Source organism: Toxorhynchites rutilus, chromosome 3 (genome assembly GCF_029784135.1).
Source record: "Toxorhynchites rutilus septentrionalis strain SRP chromosome 3, ASM2978413v1, whole genome shotgun sequence".
Taxonomy (NCBI): domain Eukaryota; kingdom Metazoa; phylum Arthropoda; class Insecta; order Diptera; family Culicidae; genus Toxorhynchites; species Toxorhynchites rutilus.
In genome coordinates this window covers 200,089,964-200,102,818 of record NC_073746.1, presented here as the reverse complement: position 1 = coordinate 200,102,818, position 12,855 = coordinate 200,089,964, and the positions used below count along the sequence as shown (strand labels likewise).

General features: G+C 38.4%; 1 protein-coding gene across 31 annotated transcripts in view; it reads left to right on the top strand.

The window, feature by feature from the left end:
- The window catches only part of LOC129775235 (basement membrane-specific heparan sulfate proteoglycan core protein), a 220,014-nt gene that overhangs the window by 21,354 nt on the left and 185,805 nt on the right, over positions 1–12,855 (top strand). For 27 of the 31 annotated variants that reach the window (XM_055779700.1, XM_055779686.1, XM_055779689.1 and 24 more), the window contains 2 exons: positions 10,793–10,903; positions 11,069–11,182. In XM_055779700.1, coding sequence (XP_055635675.1) covers positions 10,793–10,903; positions 11,069–11,182 — 225 coding nt within the window. The remainder of the gene's footprint in view (positions 1–10,792; positions 10,904–11,068; positions 11,183–12,855) is intronic. The other 4 variants (XM_055779709.1, XM_055779703.1, XM_055779694.1 and 1 more) reach the window with 1 other exon arrangement.

The following is a 12,855-nucleotide window of genomic DNA, read 5'->3' as shown; positions in this document are numbered from 1 at the left end:
CGCTCAAAACAGCATTCACCATCTGGTGTGGCACTCAATTTCGAACTGCATGTTCGAAGATGTCAAACCAAACCAAAAGAACCAAACTGCAGAACAGTGTCTTGAGGATCGCATTCACCATTACACCGGTCATGTACTCGTAGAACCATTGCGTACTCGTTAAGAGCCTCCAACATATATTCACGAGCGGCGCTCGTCCACGCAGGCACCGTTGAAGCCAATCCATGTTCTCAAAGACCCGCAAGTCTTCGTTGTATATTCAAAATTGGGTACATGAACTAAAAGTGAGCTAAAGTTGTGTGGACATCAGTTATTACTAGTTTTGATTCGGACTTACCTGTAGAAATTCAGAAGATCCCATGGGGTCACCAGCTGGACGCTGCATACTTGAATAATACAGCTACTGTCCTGCATCGGACAATGCTGCATCGGAGGATGATACATCGGTTTCATTGTAGGAGAAAGCTACCGCACCGGAAGTTGCTACACCAAGGAATTATAAACTGATGGGCGCAAAAACAAAATCCATCCCATTTGAAATCAAAGTGTTCCAATATCTGAAGTATTTTCAAACCTTTCGGTATTCCAGTCAACACTATGGGAAAGGAGGTAATTAGTAGACCATTTTGATTATTTGATTATCTTTGATTTTATATAAGGGTGTCATTCTACGAAAAATGTAACGTTTATTAAGAGTTTTCAAATGCATATTACGCAGAATCATTCTTACGATATATGTTATAATATATACAATTAGACGGCAAATTTATCCAGCATTTTTTTTCGCCTGAGACATCAACAGTGGAAATAATAAAACAAGGGAGCAATTTAACAAATAAAAGAGGTATGGTTTGCGAGCGGATGCGAAGGTAAACAATGTATTATGCATTCTTTCTTTCAACTTCGTTCCCATGATGTTGTATGAAACACATAATTGTGTCCAATAATTCGTTGTATGTTGAAGTAATCAGATGCAAGATTTCATGCACCACCCAAATTTCATGCAAGATTTGGGAAGTGTCACTCATACAGCTACTGCTCCCGATGCCTTAGAATAAGACTAATAGTACGAATAAGACAATGGAAAGAAATTACAATACCATAGCTATTCATCAAAAATAAAGCAACTTCATATTCAATGTAATCAATGACGATTTTTTTTTTTTTACCGATCCTTATACACTTCATCTGGTAGATTAACACATTACGGACCGCTCACGAGATTTCTCGTGTTTCGCGTTCCGTCTGTTACGGATGGATTACCCGTGTTTTCTACACTTGAAGGTTAAATCCTTGGTTTGCCAAGAATCTGACAAGGACTACCGATGGCTCGCCTTCGTCTCATCCACATCAAAGGAAACGATCTCATTTGTGGATTCCGAACAAATGAAGTGTTCAGGTTTGCCTCAAAACGTTCAGTCCTTAATGTGTTAAATAGGGTGTCACACTGATATTCATTAATCATTTTCAGTTAGACAGTTGAACTTTCTGCCAGAAGCTTATTTTCTTTTTTTGTTGGTTGACGGTTATGAGTACATATAACAAACGGCCCTTTTCTGGACTACTATTTGGAGTTTCAAAAGAGTTAAACTAACAGATTTCTGAACAATGAAAAGAATTACATTCGAAAAAAACAACAGTGCTGCACAATTACAGTTCTACGTCAAACTTTCGTCCGTGCCTCTAGGCTCAGATCCTTCTACTTTTTTTTTAGAAAAACAAAAAATTACTTTTGTTTCTAAATGAGTATTTTTAGGTATTTTTTTGTTTCTGAATGAGGGGTTTAGGCTTCTTCATTTGGCCTCGATAACCAATTGACAACGCTTTGGTATACTCTCCACGATGAGATGTTTGTGCTCATTCCAGCTCATTCCAAGCCTACTTCAACACAACAAAATAGTGTTGCTTGTATGTTCAATCAATTCATGCTCAATTCTCGTTTTTATCGTGTAGGTCTTGCTACTAACAATTTATGTAATTGTGGTCCAGGATGTCATAATATCGAGCATGTTGTTTGATTATGTAAAAAGTGCAATTAATGAATTTAACTGGCTGCTGATTTAGAAGAACGAAAGGGTATACTCACGTATATCAGGTTATGATGGCTTGAGTAGTCGCGGTCTTAAAATTATGCTTCCCATATATGTCTTCCTGAGAAACCCGTTTCACTTCCTCGAATGCACATGCCCATTGTCCTTTCCCTTTCCTGTACATGTGGTTGGATTTTTTTTGCGCCCATCAGTGTACAGCGGAAATGCTGTTTCGGTGGCTACACAGGGAATGCTCAACCGCCGATTGCGTATTAAAAAACTATTGTACGAAAGCCTCAAAGACAATTGTACGATAGGCTGTTGCGCTTAGGGACTGTGATGTAGGAGACACTTTTTCATACTCTTTCGGAACTCCTTTACCGTTCACATCACGCTCTGCTGAATCGGTAATTGATACTATTAATAACACAACCATGGAAGCCTGATATCAACAGCCCCGCTGTGCATGGTCCAACTGTGAACATTCGAACAATAGGAATGTTTTTAAGCCGTAAAAGGCGACATGTGTATCGATGAAGTCGTTTTATATTATCCAGCACGTAGCGTAACCGGCACGTACCGGTACGGACCGACAAATACATCATATATTTATATTATTAGACAGGGCGGCTTCTCAGCACGAATCGGCAGCACAGACGGAGTGAAGATATTTGTTTGTTGTCGTTGTCGACACTGTAGCTAAGAGTAGTTACTGATGTACCAGTTAAACCGAAGCCAAACCGAAGAACGACAATCGCACCCGTATGACGAAATTTGGCGTTTGATTTGTATGTATGTGACTACTCGCCCGTGTAGTACGCGCTCACTCGCGTACCAGCACCAGTAAAATATTCTTTTCGAGAATTCCTTCATGAATTTGTCTGAAACATGCTGTGTATGACCGGAGCCGTTCCGCTATATATACACATACACATTTAATCTACACGCAGTAATATTTGTCTTGCATAAAACTTGCCATGCCGGTTACGCTATGTGCCGGATAATATAATATTACCTTAGGATAGGAATACTCTTACGCCTAAATGGCTACTGTGTAATATACAACAAAAATTATCGTAAGATAAAAATGTACACGAATAATTTCGGCTCTGTCACAGCTGAATTGCTAAATGAGCCTAATAAAATCAACAGATGGGATAAAAAAAAACAAGTGAACACAAAATCGATATACCGTAGAACATAGCTCTCAACACTACGGGCGCTGTCCGATTTGTGAATCAGAGAAATTTGAACAACTTTTCAAATCTTCTTGCGAACGCCTTCTAAGGAAGCGAGTGATCTTAAAAGGCGGGCGACTGAAAAAGCCTATGAGGAGGAACAATACATGGAGAATAGTGGTAGTATCCAAATCAATCCAGCGCCACCGAGAGCTTTCTAAACTTATCCAAAGAAATCCGAAGCTTCCTGAGTACATCTCGGGTCTCGTTGAACTGAAAATACTTAGGAAGAAGTTGGCAGATAGGTAGGCCGCTGTGTCAGCTGTGTTGAGGCGTTTGTCATTCTGCATCCACATGTTGACCACTTCACTTTGTGAAGATCACTGGTCCTTGACCTTGCACTGCACGTGGCACGAAGCCTTTACGTTATCCACCTTCTCATAGAATCCACGCGTCTCACTCGAGCGGTACAGCTGTTTCATTTCGTCACAGTCTCGATTCTCCCGTTGGCGCTCCTCCTAAAATCGAGGCCTGGCGATTCTGAATGAACTTTAGTTCTTTATTCACACGTGTACGATGCAGCACCCTCGTCGATGCTGCCTTCTTTTCGATGACCAACAGTTAACATACTTTATCGAACCAGTCGTTTCTAGTGTTCAGCTCTTCACTACCTCTTCCGCAGAACTGCTCAATGCGCTGCGGATTCTACTCCACTACGCTGTCCGTTGATTTGGTGATCTCCAGCTGGCTTTGTACATATCTTTGCTGGGGAAGAAGGTGCTTCTCACCACCATTCCCTGGTAAGGTGCGAAATAAAATACAACTACCAGCCTATACATCTATTCCCTTCCAATTTAAGCGTTTACGTCACTGATGATGAGATTGACGTCACGCCGCCACCATATATTGTAGGCTTGCTCAAGCTGTGCGTAGAACTCTTCTTCTTTCTCGTATTCGGTTTTTCCTTCGTGTGGGCAGTTCACGTTGATGATACTGATAAGCTCTGGTTGTGCCGCCTTGCTGAGGCTCCCCATCACATCTTCTATTTCTTTTCACCTGTCTTCCCAGCAAAGTTCCTGCAGTGCTACGACTTCAATACTTTCAAGTATTCCATAGCTACCCGCGGATTTTAGTGATCTGCAGTTCCACGTCCCGAATTTCCAATCAATGTCCATTATTCGTCGTCAACAATTCCGAGCAATATCAATCATTGATAAAACGTTCGTGGTAGGACATATGTCGAAACTTGCAAAGACCATTGCAATATTCCTTAGATAACTTGTCTTCTTGGACAAGGAATCTATGGATGAATTCTCGCCGCAGAAAACTGAACTGGTAGTGTACTCAAAAGCAGTTCCCAGCTGAATGGCAACTTATGCTTTTGAGCAGAAACATTACCCAAACGTTGACCTTCAAGTACCTTATTTTTGGATTTTTGGGATTTAGAGGAGCTACATGGAAGTTTATCTCTTGTCAGCTATTGTAATTACTTTTTTCAGAATTAGGGTACTGAACACTTCATTCGTCTAAAACTTGAACGCAAGCAAAAACTTTTCGTCTCAAGCTGGGTCATACGAAGTCAATAAAATAATTTTTTCAAGTGCATTTTACATGAAAAAACTTGTAACCTTTTTCGCGTGCACTGTCAATTGTTTCACGCAGCTGGAAGACGAAGGTGTCGAAAATTCAGAAAACGTGTATTCGAAATATTGAAATTCTTTGTTGGTTTCAATAGTTTTACCTAACTGCCACGAATTTGAATCGTTTTTTCTTTCTAAAAATAAATTGATTACGGAAAAACCTTGGAAAATGAGAAAACTAATTGGATTGGAATTAAGTTTAGAACACCCCAATAATACTCAGATTTCAGTTTTTTCTAAAATGTTAGTTGAGTCCTTATGATTTTGAACGCAGAATTAATTTAAGAGGAAAACAAGTCCGATCATTTCATCCGTTTTTTTTACTTTTGATAACAATACTTTTCTTATATACTGGACTGTTATAAGTAAAGTCACAGATTTAAAAATCCTCCCACCTTACATTTTCTATCTCGATACTTGGAGCCGATCTGGCGTAGTGGTAACATCCATGCCTCTCACGCTGAAGGTCACGAGTTCAATTCTCACTCCCGACATTCTTCCAAAAATGGAAGTTAAAGTGACGAACCAGCCAAATGAGTTGAAAGTCACTATAACACAGAAAAAAAAAAAAATCTCGATACTTGATCACTTGAACCTTGAAGTATGCCGTGGAAATACAGTGGAGGGAAAATCGTAGTTTTGAAGATTCTAATTGGAAAAGCATAATCTTTATATTAATTTATTTTATTTCTAAACTGTCTTAATTGTGTTTTGTATTCCATCCAGGGTTTTAAATACGTTTTGTTCCGATTAATATTTGAGAGACCATAACGAAATACAATATTCAAACTCCGCGGAAAATAATTTTCATTACATTGTTATTCTGATTCCAATATCCGGTTCAATTACATGCGGACAAGAAGTAATCCATCCACAATAATTCAACCATGCAGAATCTCATGAAAGTCCAGCTTGTTGTGCTTTTTTGTTATGAGGGAATTTTTCTGTGCGAAATCGAGTGATTTCTCCATTTCCTTTTCATATTCAATAAAGTCCGTAAATGATGAAAGCACTGACAGAGCAAGAAAATGGAAATATCAAAAGTATAGTAACAAAACCAAACATATTAGTTTACATGATCAAATTGTTGTGTAGCTTCTTTTGCGAACATTCGACTGAACCTAGGATAAACCGAAAAATATAGAAATACTTCCCTCCAACTCTATTGAATTACAGCGAATTGTTGTGTTTCTCACCCCCAAGTCTCCGCAAAATAGCACTTGCTAGAAAGCTGAAGCTGTTTGTTTTGGTTCTGCTAGTTGCACTCCAAAATGATACTAGATATGCCCGCATATGAGCTTATAGCCGCCTTCCGAAAGCGAACATTTGAAGCATTTTCAAATTGGCATGTGATGTCTATGGTGCGAACCGTTTCGAATGACACGCTAAGCCCACACTACAACAGGTGGAAGCGCGGAGTAAAATGAGAATGGGAAAAAGTTTTCGCTATGCTGTTCATTCTAGTCCTACCATAGGGTTACAGAATGCATACACAATTCAATCACGCGACATTGAACTTGGGATACTATAGAAAAATATGAGTGCTTTAGCAATCGAATGATTGAGAATAAATATTTAGCAAATGCACAACATCAAAAAATAGTTTTGTGTATATTCATTTGAGATTAGTTTTATTTTCGTAAAAATACAGGTTTCCAACTTTCCTGCAATAACGGTAGTTGTCACCACCCCTAGCCTTGGTGTCGACTCAAATCGTTGCGAATCGCACAAGTTTCGGGATAGTGATTTTTTTTTCGTTCGCTGTCTGTTTTGGTAATTTGAAGAGACTTTTAGATCAACTTGAAACCTTCATGTTATCAACATTCTCTTCGCAAGTTTTTTTTCCTGGACCTCGTCCGGGCCAACACGCGTTCTACCAAATCTCACTGCTTCTGATAACCTTCCGCCTTCGTGTGTAAAAGCGAATGAGAGCTGACTGCACATCAGCTAATCGGCAGCACCTCTAACACAAAACACTAATAGACAGCATACCCAAGTGAGACCATGAGGTGGACGGTCAGGACAACTGGATGACTCCGGCAGCGTGATGAACATAATTCAATGATTGAATTTCAATCAAGCACGTAATGCACTCGAGTGTCTCTTGCCGACCAGAAGATATGTATCGCATGAATTATTTTGGCGATTAGTGGCTTCCGTTGCTGAGTGGTTAGCTGCGTTAGAGCAAATTATAACACGTGGAAGCTACCCATCGTTCGATTCCCTTTCGGCGGAACAGGGAATTTTTTCGCCAATAGAAATGTTTAATTCTCGGTGGAAAGGGACTATTCTCGCGTTGTGGAGGCGATCTGGCTTATTGTTAACATCCATATCTCTCACGCAGAGATCACGAGTTCAATTCTCACTCCCGACATTCTTCCAAAAATGGAAGTAAAGTGACGAACTAGCCGAAATGTGTTGAAAGTCAATATAATAGAGAAAAAACAGGAAGTGGGTTATATCTATGGTATAACCGCATGTAATATGTTTAGAAAACATTAAAATAAACTCTTTCGCTTGCATGTTATTTTCAATGCCAAGGGGAACTGGCAGATCATTTTGCAGCAGCCATATCTTTCCGGATTCTTCCCGAAGTCCACCACCAGTGGTTAATGCTAACTCGATAACAACCTGTTAATTGCACTTGATTGAAAAATCACAAGACCAAATGTATTTGGTCGCAGCGTTATATGTTAGAAAACATTTAAAAAAAACTCTTTCGCATGAATGTATTCTTCAATTCCCAGGGGAACTGGCAGATTATTTTTCAGCAACGATAATATCTTCTCGATGCTGGATGGAATTTAAACGAAAGAAGCTCCGCACGTATTTATATGTGTGTATGGCGGCTGCTTCGATATCTCAAATGGAATCGTTTTTCGGTGCTGATACTCTCTCGGTCGTCTTCTCTTCTTCTGATAAATCGGCTTTTCTGCGCTCTCTCACAGTTCCAAACAAATTGAATGCGTGTCAGGTCAGGCCAGGTGATGAATCCCTCGATCCCTCGCCGTCCAGCTCGTCCAGCTCGTTCCGCTAGTTCAGCTCGTTCAATAACGATGTTGTCTTGTCGATGTCCTCACGAAAAATGATTCCGTTTCACTACCAGTAAATCGCTTAAGTATGCTTTTTGTGCGTGATTGAATAGAGAGAAGGTGTGGTTTACGATGGCAATTTGGAAGGAAAACTAGAGGGGAATGAACTCTCTGAGTTTGAAACTTTCGGCGACTGAGCAATAATCGATTGAAAATTATATGTTTTTCGCGATGCGAAACATTTTCCGTTGCGCGCGCATACAATATTGGATACGAAAATTTTCTACTGATGGGGAAGAATAATTTTCAGAAGCTTTCCTGTTAATTGCGATTGATTGAAAAATCACAAAACCAAATGTATTTGGTTGCAGTGTTATATGGATAGAAAACATTTCGCATCAATGTATTTTTCAATTCCCAGGGGAACTGGCAGAGTATTTATCAGCAACGATTATAGTTCTTTCCAGATTTTCCTCGATACTCGAAGCCCACCAGTGGTTAATGCTAACTCGATAACCACCTGTTAATAGCACTTAATTGAAACATATTTGGTCGCAGTGTTACATGGATAGAAAACATTAAAATAAACTCTTTCGCATGAATGTATTTTTCAATTCCCAGGGGAACTGGCAGATTATTTTTCAGCAACAATTGAATCTTTCCGGAATTTTCTCGATGCTGAATGGCCTCCAAACGAAGAGTTCCGCGCGTGTATGTGTGTGTGGCGGCTGCTCCGATCTCTTCCCGGGGAACCGTTTGTGGCATTACTCTCCTCCTGATGGCCTAAGGTGCACAAACAGGCTCTTGGTGACACCGTTCATCCGCGCTTTCATGATAAACGAAAAGCTTCACCACAACAGCGACAACATGCTCCCATCGCTGTTCAATTCGAACTGAGTGGATTTCCGAGCGGCACTCGCTTATATACCGATTGGTGATTTCAAAAGCCTGTTTTGAAGGCAATTTTAAGACTATTGGAACAAGTTTCCGGATCAAAAAGTAACAAGTATATAACGCGTAGACATTTTATCTTTCGAATGAAGTGTTTATCATACTATTTCGTTCAGTTGTTTAGGAGCTATTAACGCTCAAAATCTCGGTCTCCGGCGTAACGCTTTCGTTTTCGAAACTTTGATTTTACACCCCGGTATAGAAATGAAAGACGTAGTCCTACGTCAAAAAGGGACTATTCTCAGCATACATCGCCCCTCTAACAATGTTAAAATGCTGAAAACAAGCCTTTTGACAGATAGAAAAATAGTAATTTTTCTAAATAGTTATAATATATGATAGTAATAATTCTAAAAAAATAGTGGCAAATATATTTTCTTTATATTCAACGTTAATATCATTACGCTTAAATTAAAATTAAAAATGAATCATTCGGTTTATTACTACAGATGTCTACAGATTCCTTCTAGAACTCTTTAGTGAGGACTATTTTTTCAACAGGTTCAAATACCTGTAATTGTAAATTTGATGACACAACCATAGAGCGTTCCTTTAGAGTTGAATTCCACATGTTCCAGAGAAATGACTGAAACAAGTTCCGAAGCCATAGACAAGAGAATCCCTAAACTTCATAATATGGATGACAAATTTGGTAATTTACCATTAGCTCATTTGAAGTCATTTCAAGCTTTTATAGATTCACCTATATCCTAGTTTGTAATCTTAAAAATAATTCACTTCAGATTAGCCTTTGGTCAAGATGATTTGTTTTATATAAGCCATTTTAGTATATCTTTAAGTTATTCAAAATTGATAGTTTGAATCGAACTGAACACTCAAAAAAATCTGACTGTTGCATTTCACAAACATATGATTCAATGGTGCTCCCGTAATTTTTGAACATACAAAGCTATGAACCTCTCCATGATAAACATGCTTCACAGCTCGCACTACTGACGCGTGGAATGCGGATATAGAAGAGTGCCCCGGCTCAAAATGTATCAGAGTAATTTGATGGATTTCGATTTCTGAAGAATTAAGAAACAGATATAGCAAGATCATCAGATTCCAATTCTTGTTGTGTCCTGCACAATTATCAAGCCACATAATGACATTCTACGAGGGTCGTTCAAAAAATAAGTTTCAGTGCCTCATAAATAAATCGCGGAAAAATAAAGTTAGGACAAAAAACAAAGTGATTGTCGTAATCTACGTTTTATTTTCTATTTTTCTACATAATTGCCGTAACGTTCGAGGCATTTTTCATAGCGTGGCACGAGTTTTTCTATTCCGAGCGCGAAGTGCGTAGCGTCCAACTTTTTGAAGTACGATGTAACTGCGTCACGAATTTCTTCAGTGTTATCGAATCGTTGACGGCCGAACGTTTCATAGCTCTAAATGGTTCTTGATGATGATGCTACAAGAGCTTTCTCTTGGATTTTCTATAAAAAGTATGGAACATACCATACAATTCCTCCGAATTACAAAAAAAAAATCGCTAGCATGACAATAACACCGTATTCCATCCAATCAATAATTATATAAGACTGTACACAATATCCTTATCACAAAAGAAAAAGCCTTAAGACATACTAAAGATCCGAAGCACCACAGCCACACCCGTAACTATGAAATTATATATTAAGAATGCGTCATGTGTAGGAAGATCAACAGATAATGCAGGCCCAACATGTTATGACCAACTGATGCTGTGTTATTTGTGTCACCCCACCAAACTTACTCGTTATTATTCAAAAATCGCACGTTCTACTGTGTGTCATAGGGTGTTATCACTGCTTTGCTAGTCGAATCGAGAATCCGATGAAGACAATCTAATAATCTCGTATAGAATTTGTGAGCACAAATTGTGTAAATTTTGCGTAAACACATTCGCAAGTAGCCACAATCGTTAGCTATATGGGATAACAGTTTCTGTTTTGTTTTGTTTCTTCTTTTTACAGAATGCGGGGAAGATGAGTTCTCTTGCCACGATAAAAACTGTATTCCTTTGGAACAAAAATGTGACGGCCAGGAAGATTGTCGAAATGGCGAAGATGAAATGGATTGCGATGGTAAGCTATTCAGTTCTTTCATCAACTTCTCAGCACATGCTATTATCATTCTATTTGGTGCACTGTTCACAAATATAATATTCGATGACAACAAAATTATCTTATAATCTAATTGGAATTTAATTTATTGCATGACTGAACCAAAATTATACAAACACGAACAAGAATGTTCTTCAAATGCTTTTCTATGCAACGGCGGCCGTTGCATTACAAGTAACAATGTATGTGATGGCGTCAAGCACTGCCCTGGTGGCGAAGATGAGGATTGTATAACAGAAGGTATATTTTCGAGCATATTTCCAAAACAAAAATCATACAATCTAACACAACAGTCTGATAGCAGTATTCTAATAGGCACCTTCTGGTGAAACATTCAAAACGATAGGGTGGTTCATTTGGAGTATTTTTCATATAAATGAATAAATTTTCACGCTGAAACAGTAGAATAATGAAATGTCAAACAATACCGAACAGAAATACTACGTCAGTGTGACAGGATCTGTCATGCGTGATCTGTCCCTGGATACTCTCCGGAAAATGTACCTCTAAATAAATCAACCTAAAATAAAAGCAAAAGAAAGCTTGTTTGGAAGCTTCAGAATATATACTCAACGACAGACTTTCCAACATTAGAATATTGCTATTTGCTGTTTGAGTGGCGAATTACTTCAATAACCTCGAATCAACTTACACATGCATCGATGAATGGGAATGGAACTACTCACAAGGAAAAAGCACGCAAATCAAATTCTGTCCTCTAGGAAAATTTACCTGTTACGATGGCACGTGCGTCTCGATTATAAACCGGTGCGACGGAAAAGTAGATTGCCCTAGAGACAGAGCTGATGAGGATGAGTGTCGTAGGTTTCCAATTAATAAATTAGCTGTTACTGTATTCAATTGCATTTTCCATAACATATTCTTCTCTCTTCTACTCACAATTTTGTGAAAACTGTATTTTTGATGATAAAAAGCATGTCCTAGAAATACTTGGCAGTGCGATTACGGCCAGTGTATACCAATTGCGCAAAAGTGTGATGGGAACATCGATTGTACTGATGACATCTCCGACGAACGAAACTGTCCTTGTAAGCAATAGTAGAGAGAAATACACGACCTCGCATGCTATTAGATAGATAGAACTTTTAGATGAATTTGCTACAGTAGGTTCCGTGTAACGTTGGATTATTACATATTTTATACAGTCCATAGCATTGATCCATTCGTATTACACAGCTTGTTTTAGATTTTCTGCCAACTACATGCATGCTCAAGCAGAATAATCACTGATAAAAAAATAATAAAACACAAAGTATGTAGATGAATACGCTCTTGAACGTTCGGCTCAATGTTCTCTATCTCATAATTGATGATAAAAACAAATTGCACTGCCGGAATGTTCGAGTACTTTGCCAGTATGTAAGTGTTATATTCACAACCAAGCAAGAGCGAATTGTCTAATTATAGCCACGTTTTCTCTAGCGAACAAGGGCAGAGTATTTGACCATATTAACATCAAACACAGTTCATAGTAAAAAATGACGTCATTATTTTTATTATTTTTCATGATGTCATAACTGTTGTGCTTTTCAAAAATTGATATAAAGTATTGTATTGTATTCTATCGCGTTACAAAATATTTGCAAAGATAATCAAAAGTTGATGGCTCACTCGGATGACTGCGTAGTAGGCTATATTTTAGCATTCGATGGAATACCCAAGATGACGAATGTACAGGGTCGTTGTTTGAAGGCGATGTACATTTAGGGAGAAATATATCTCTATCAGATTAGTAGGTCCGAAGACAGATTGTTAAATTTTGAATGAAAATTTTTACTTCGTGTTATTTGATTAATTATATCACACAGTACTGTACTTGAATGGAATTTTTTAATATAATTTTCCTGATATTTTCTGACATTTATTTTCATCATTATAATATGAAATCATTA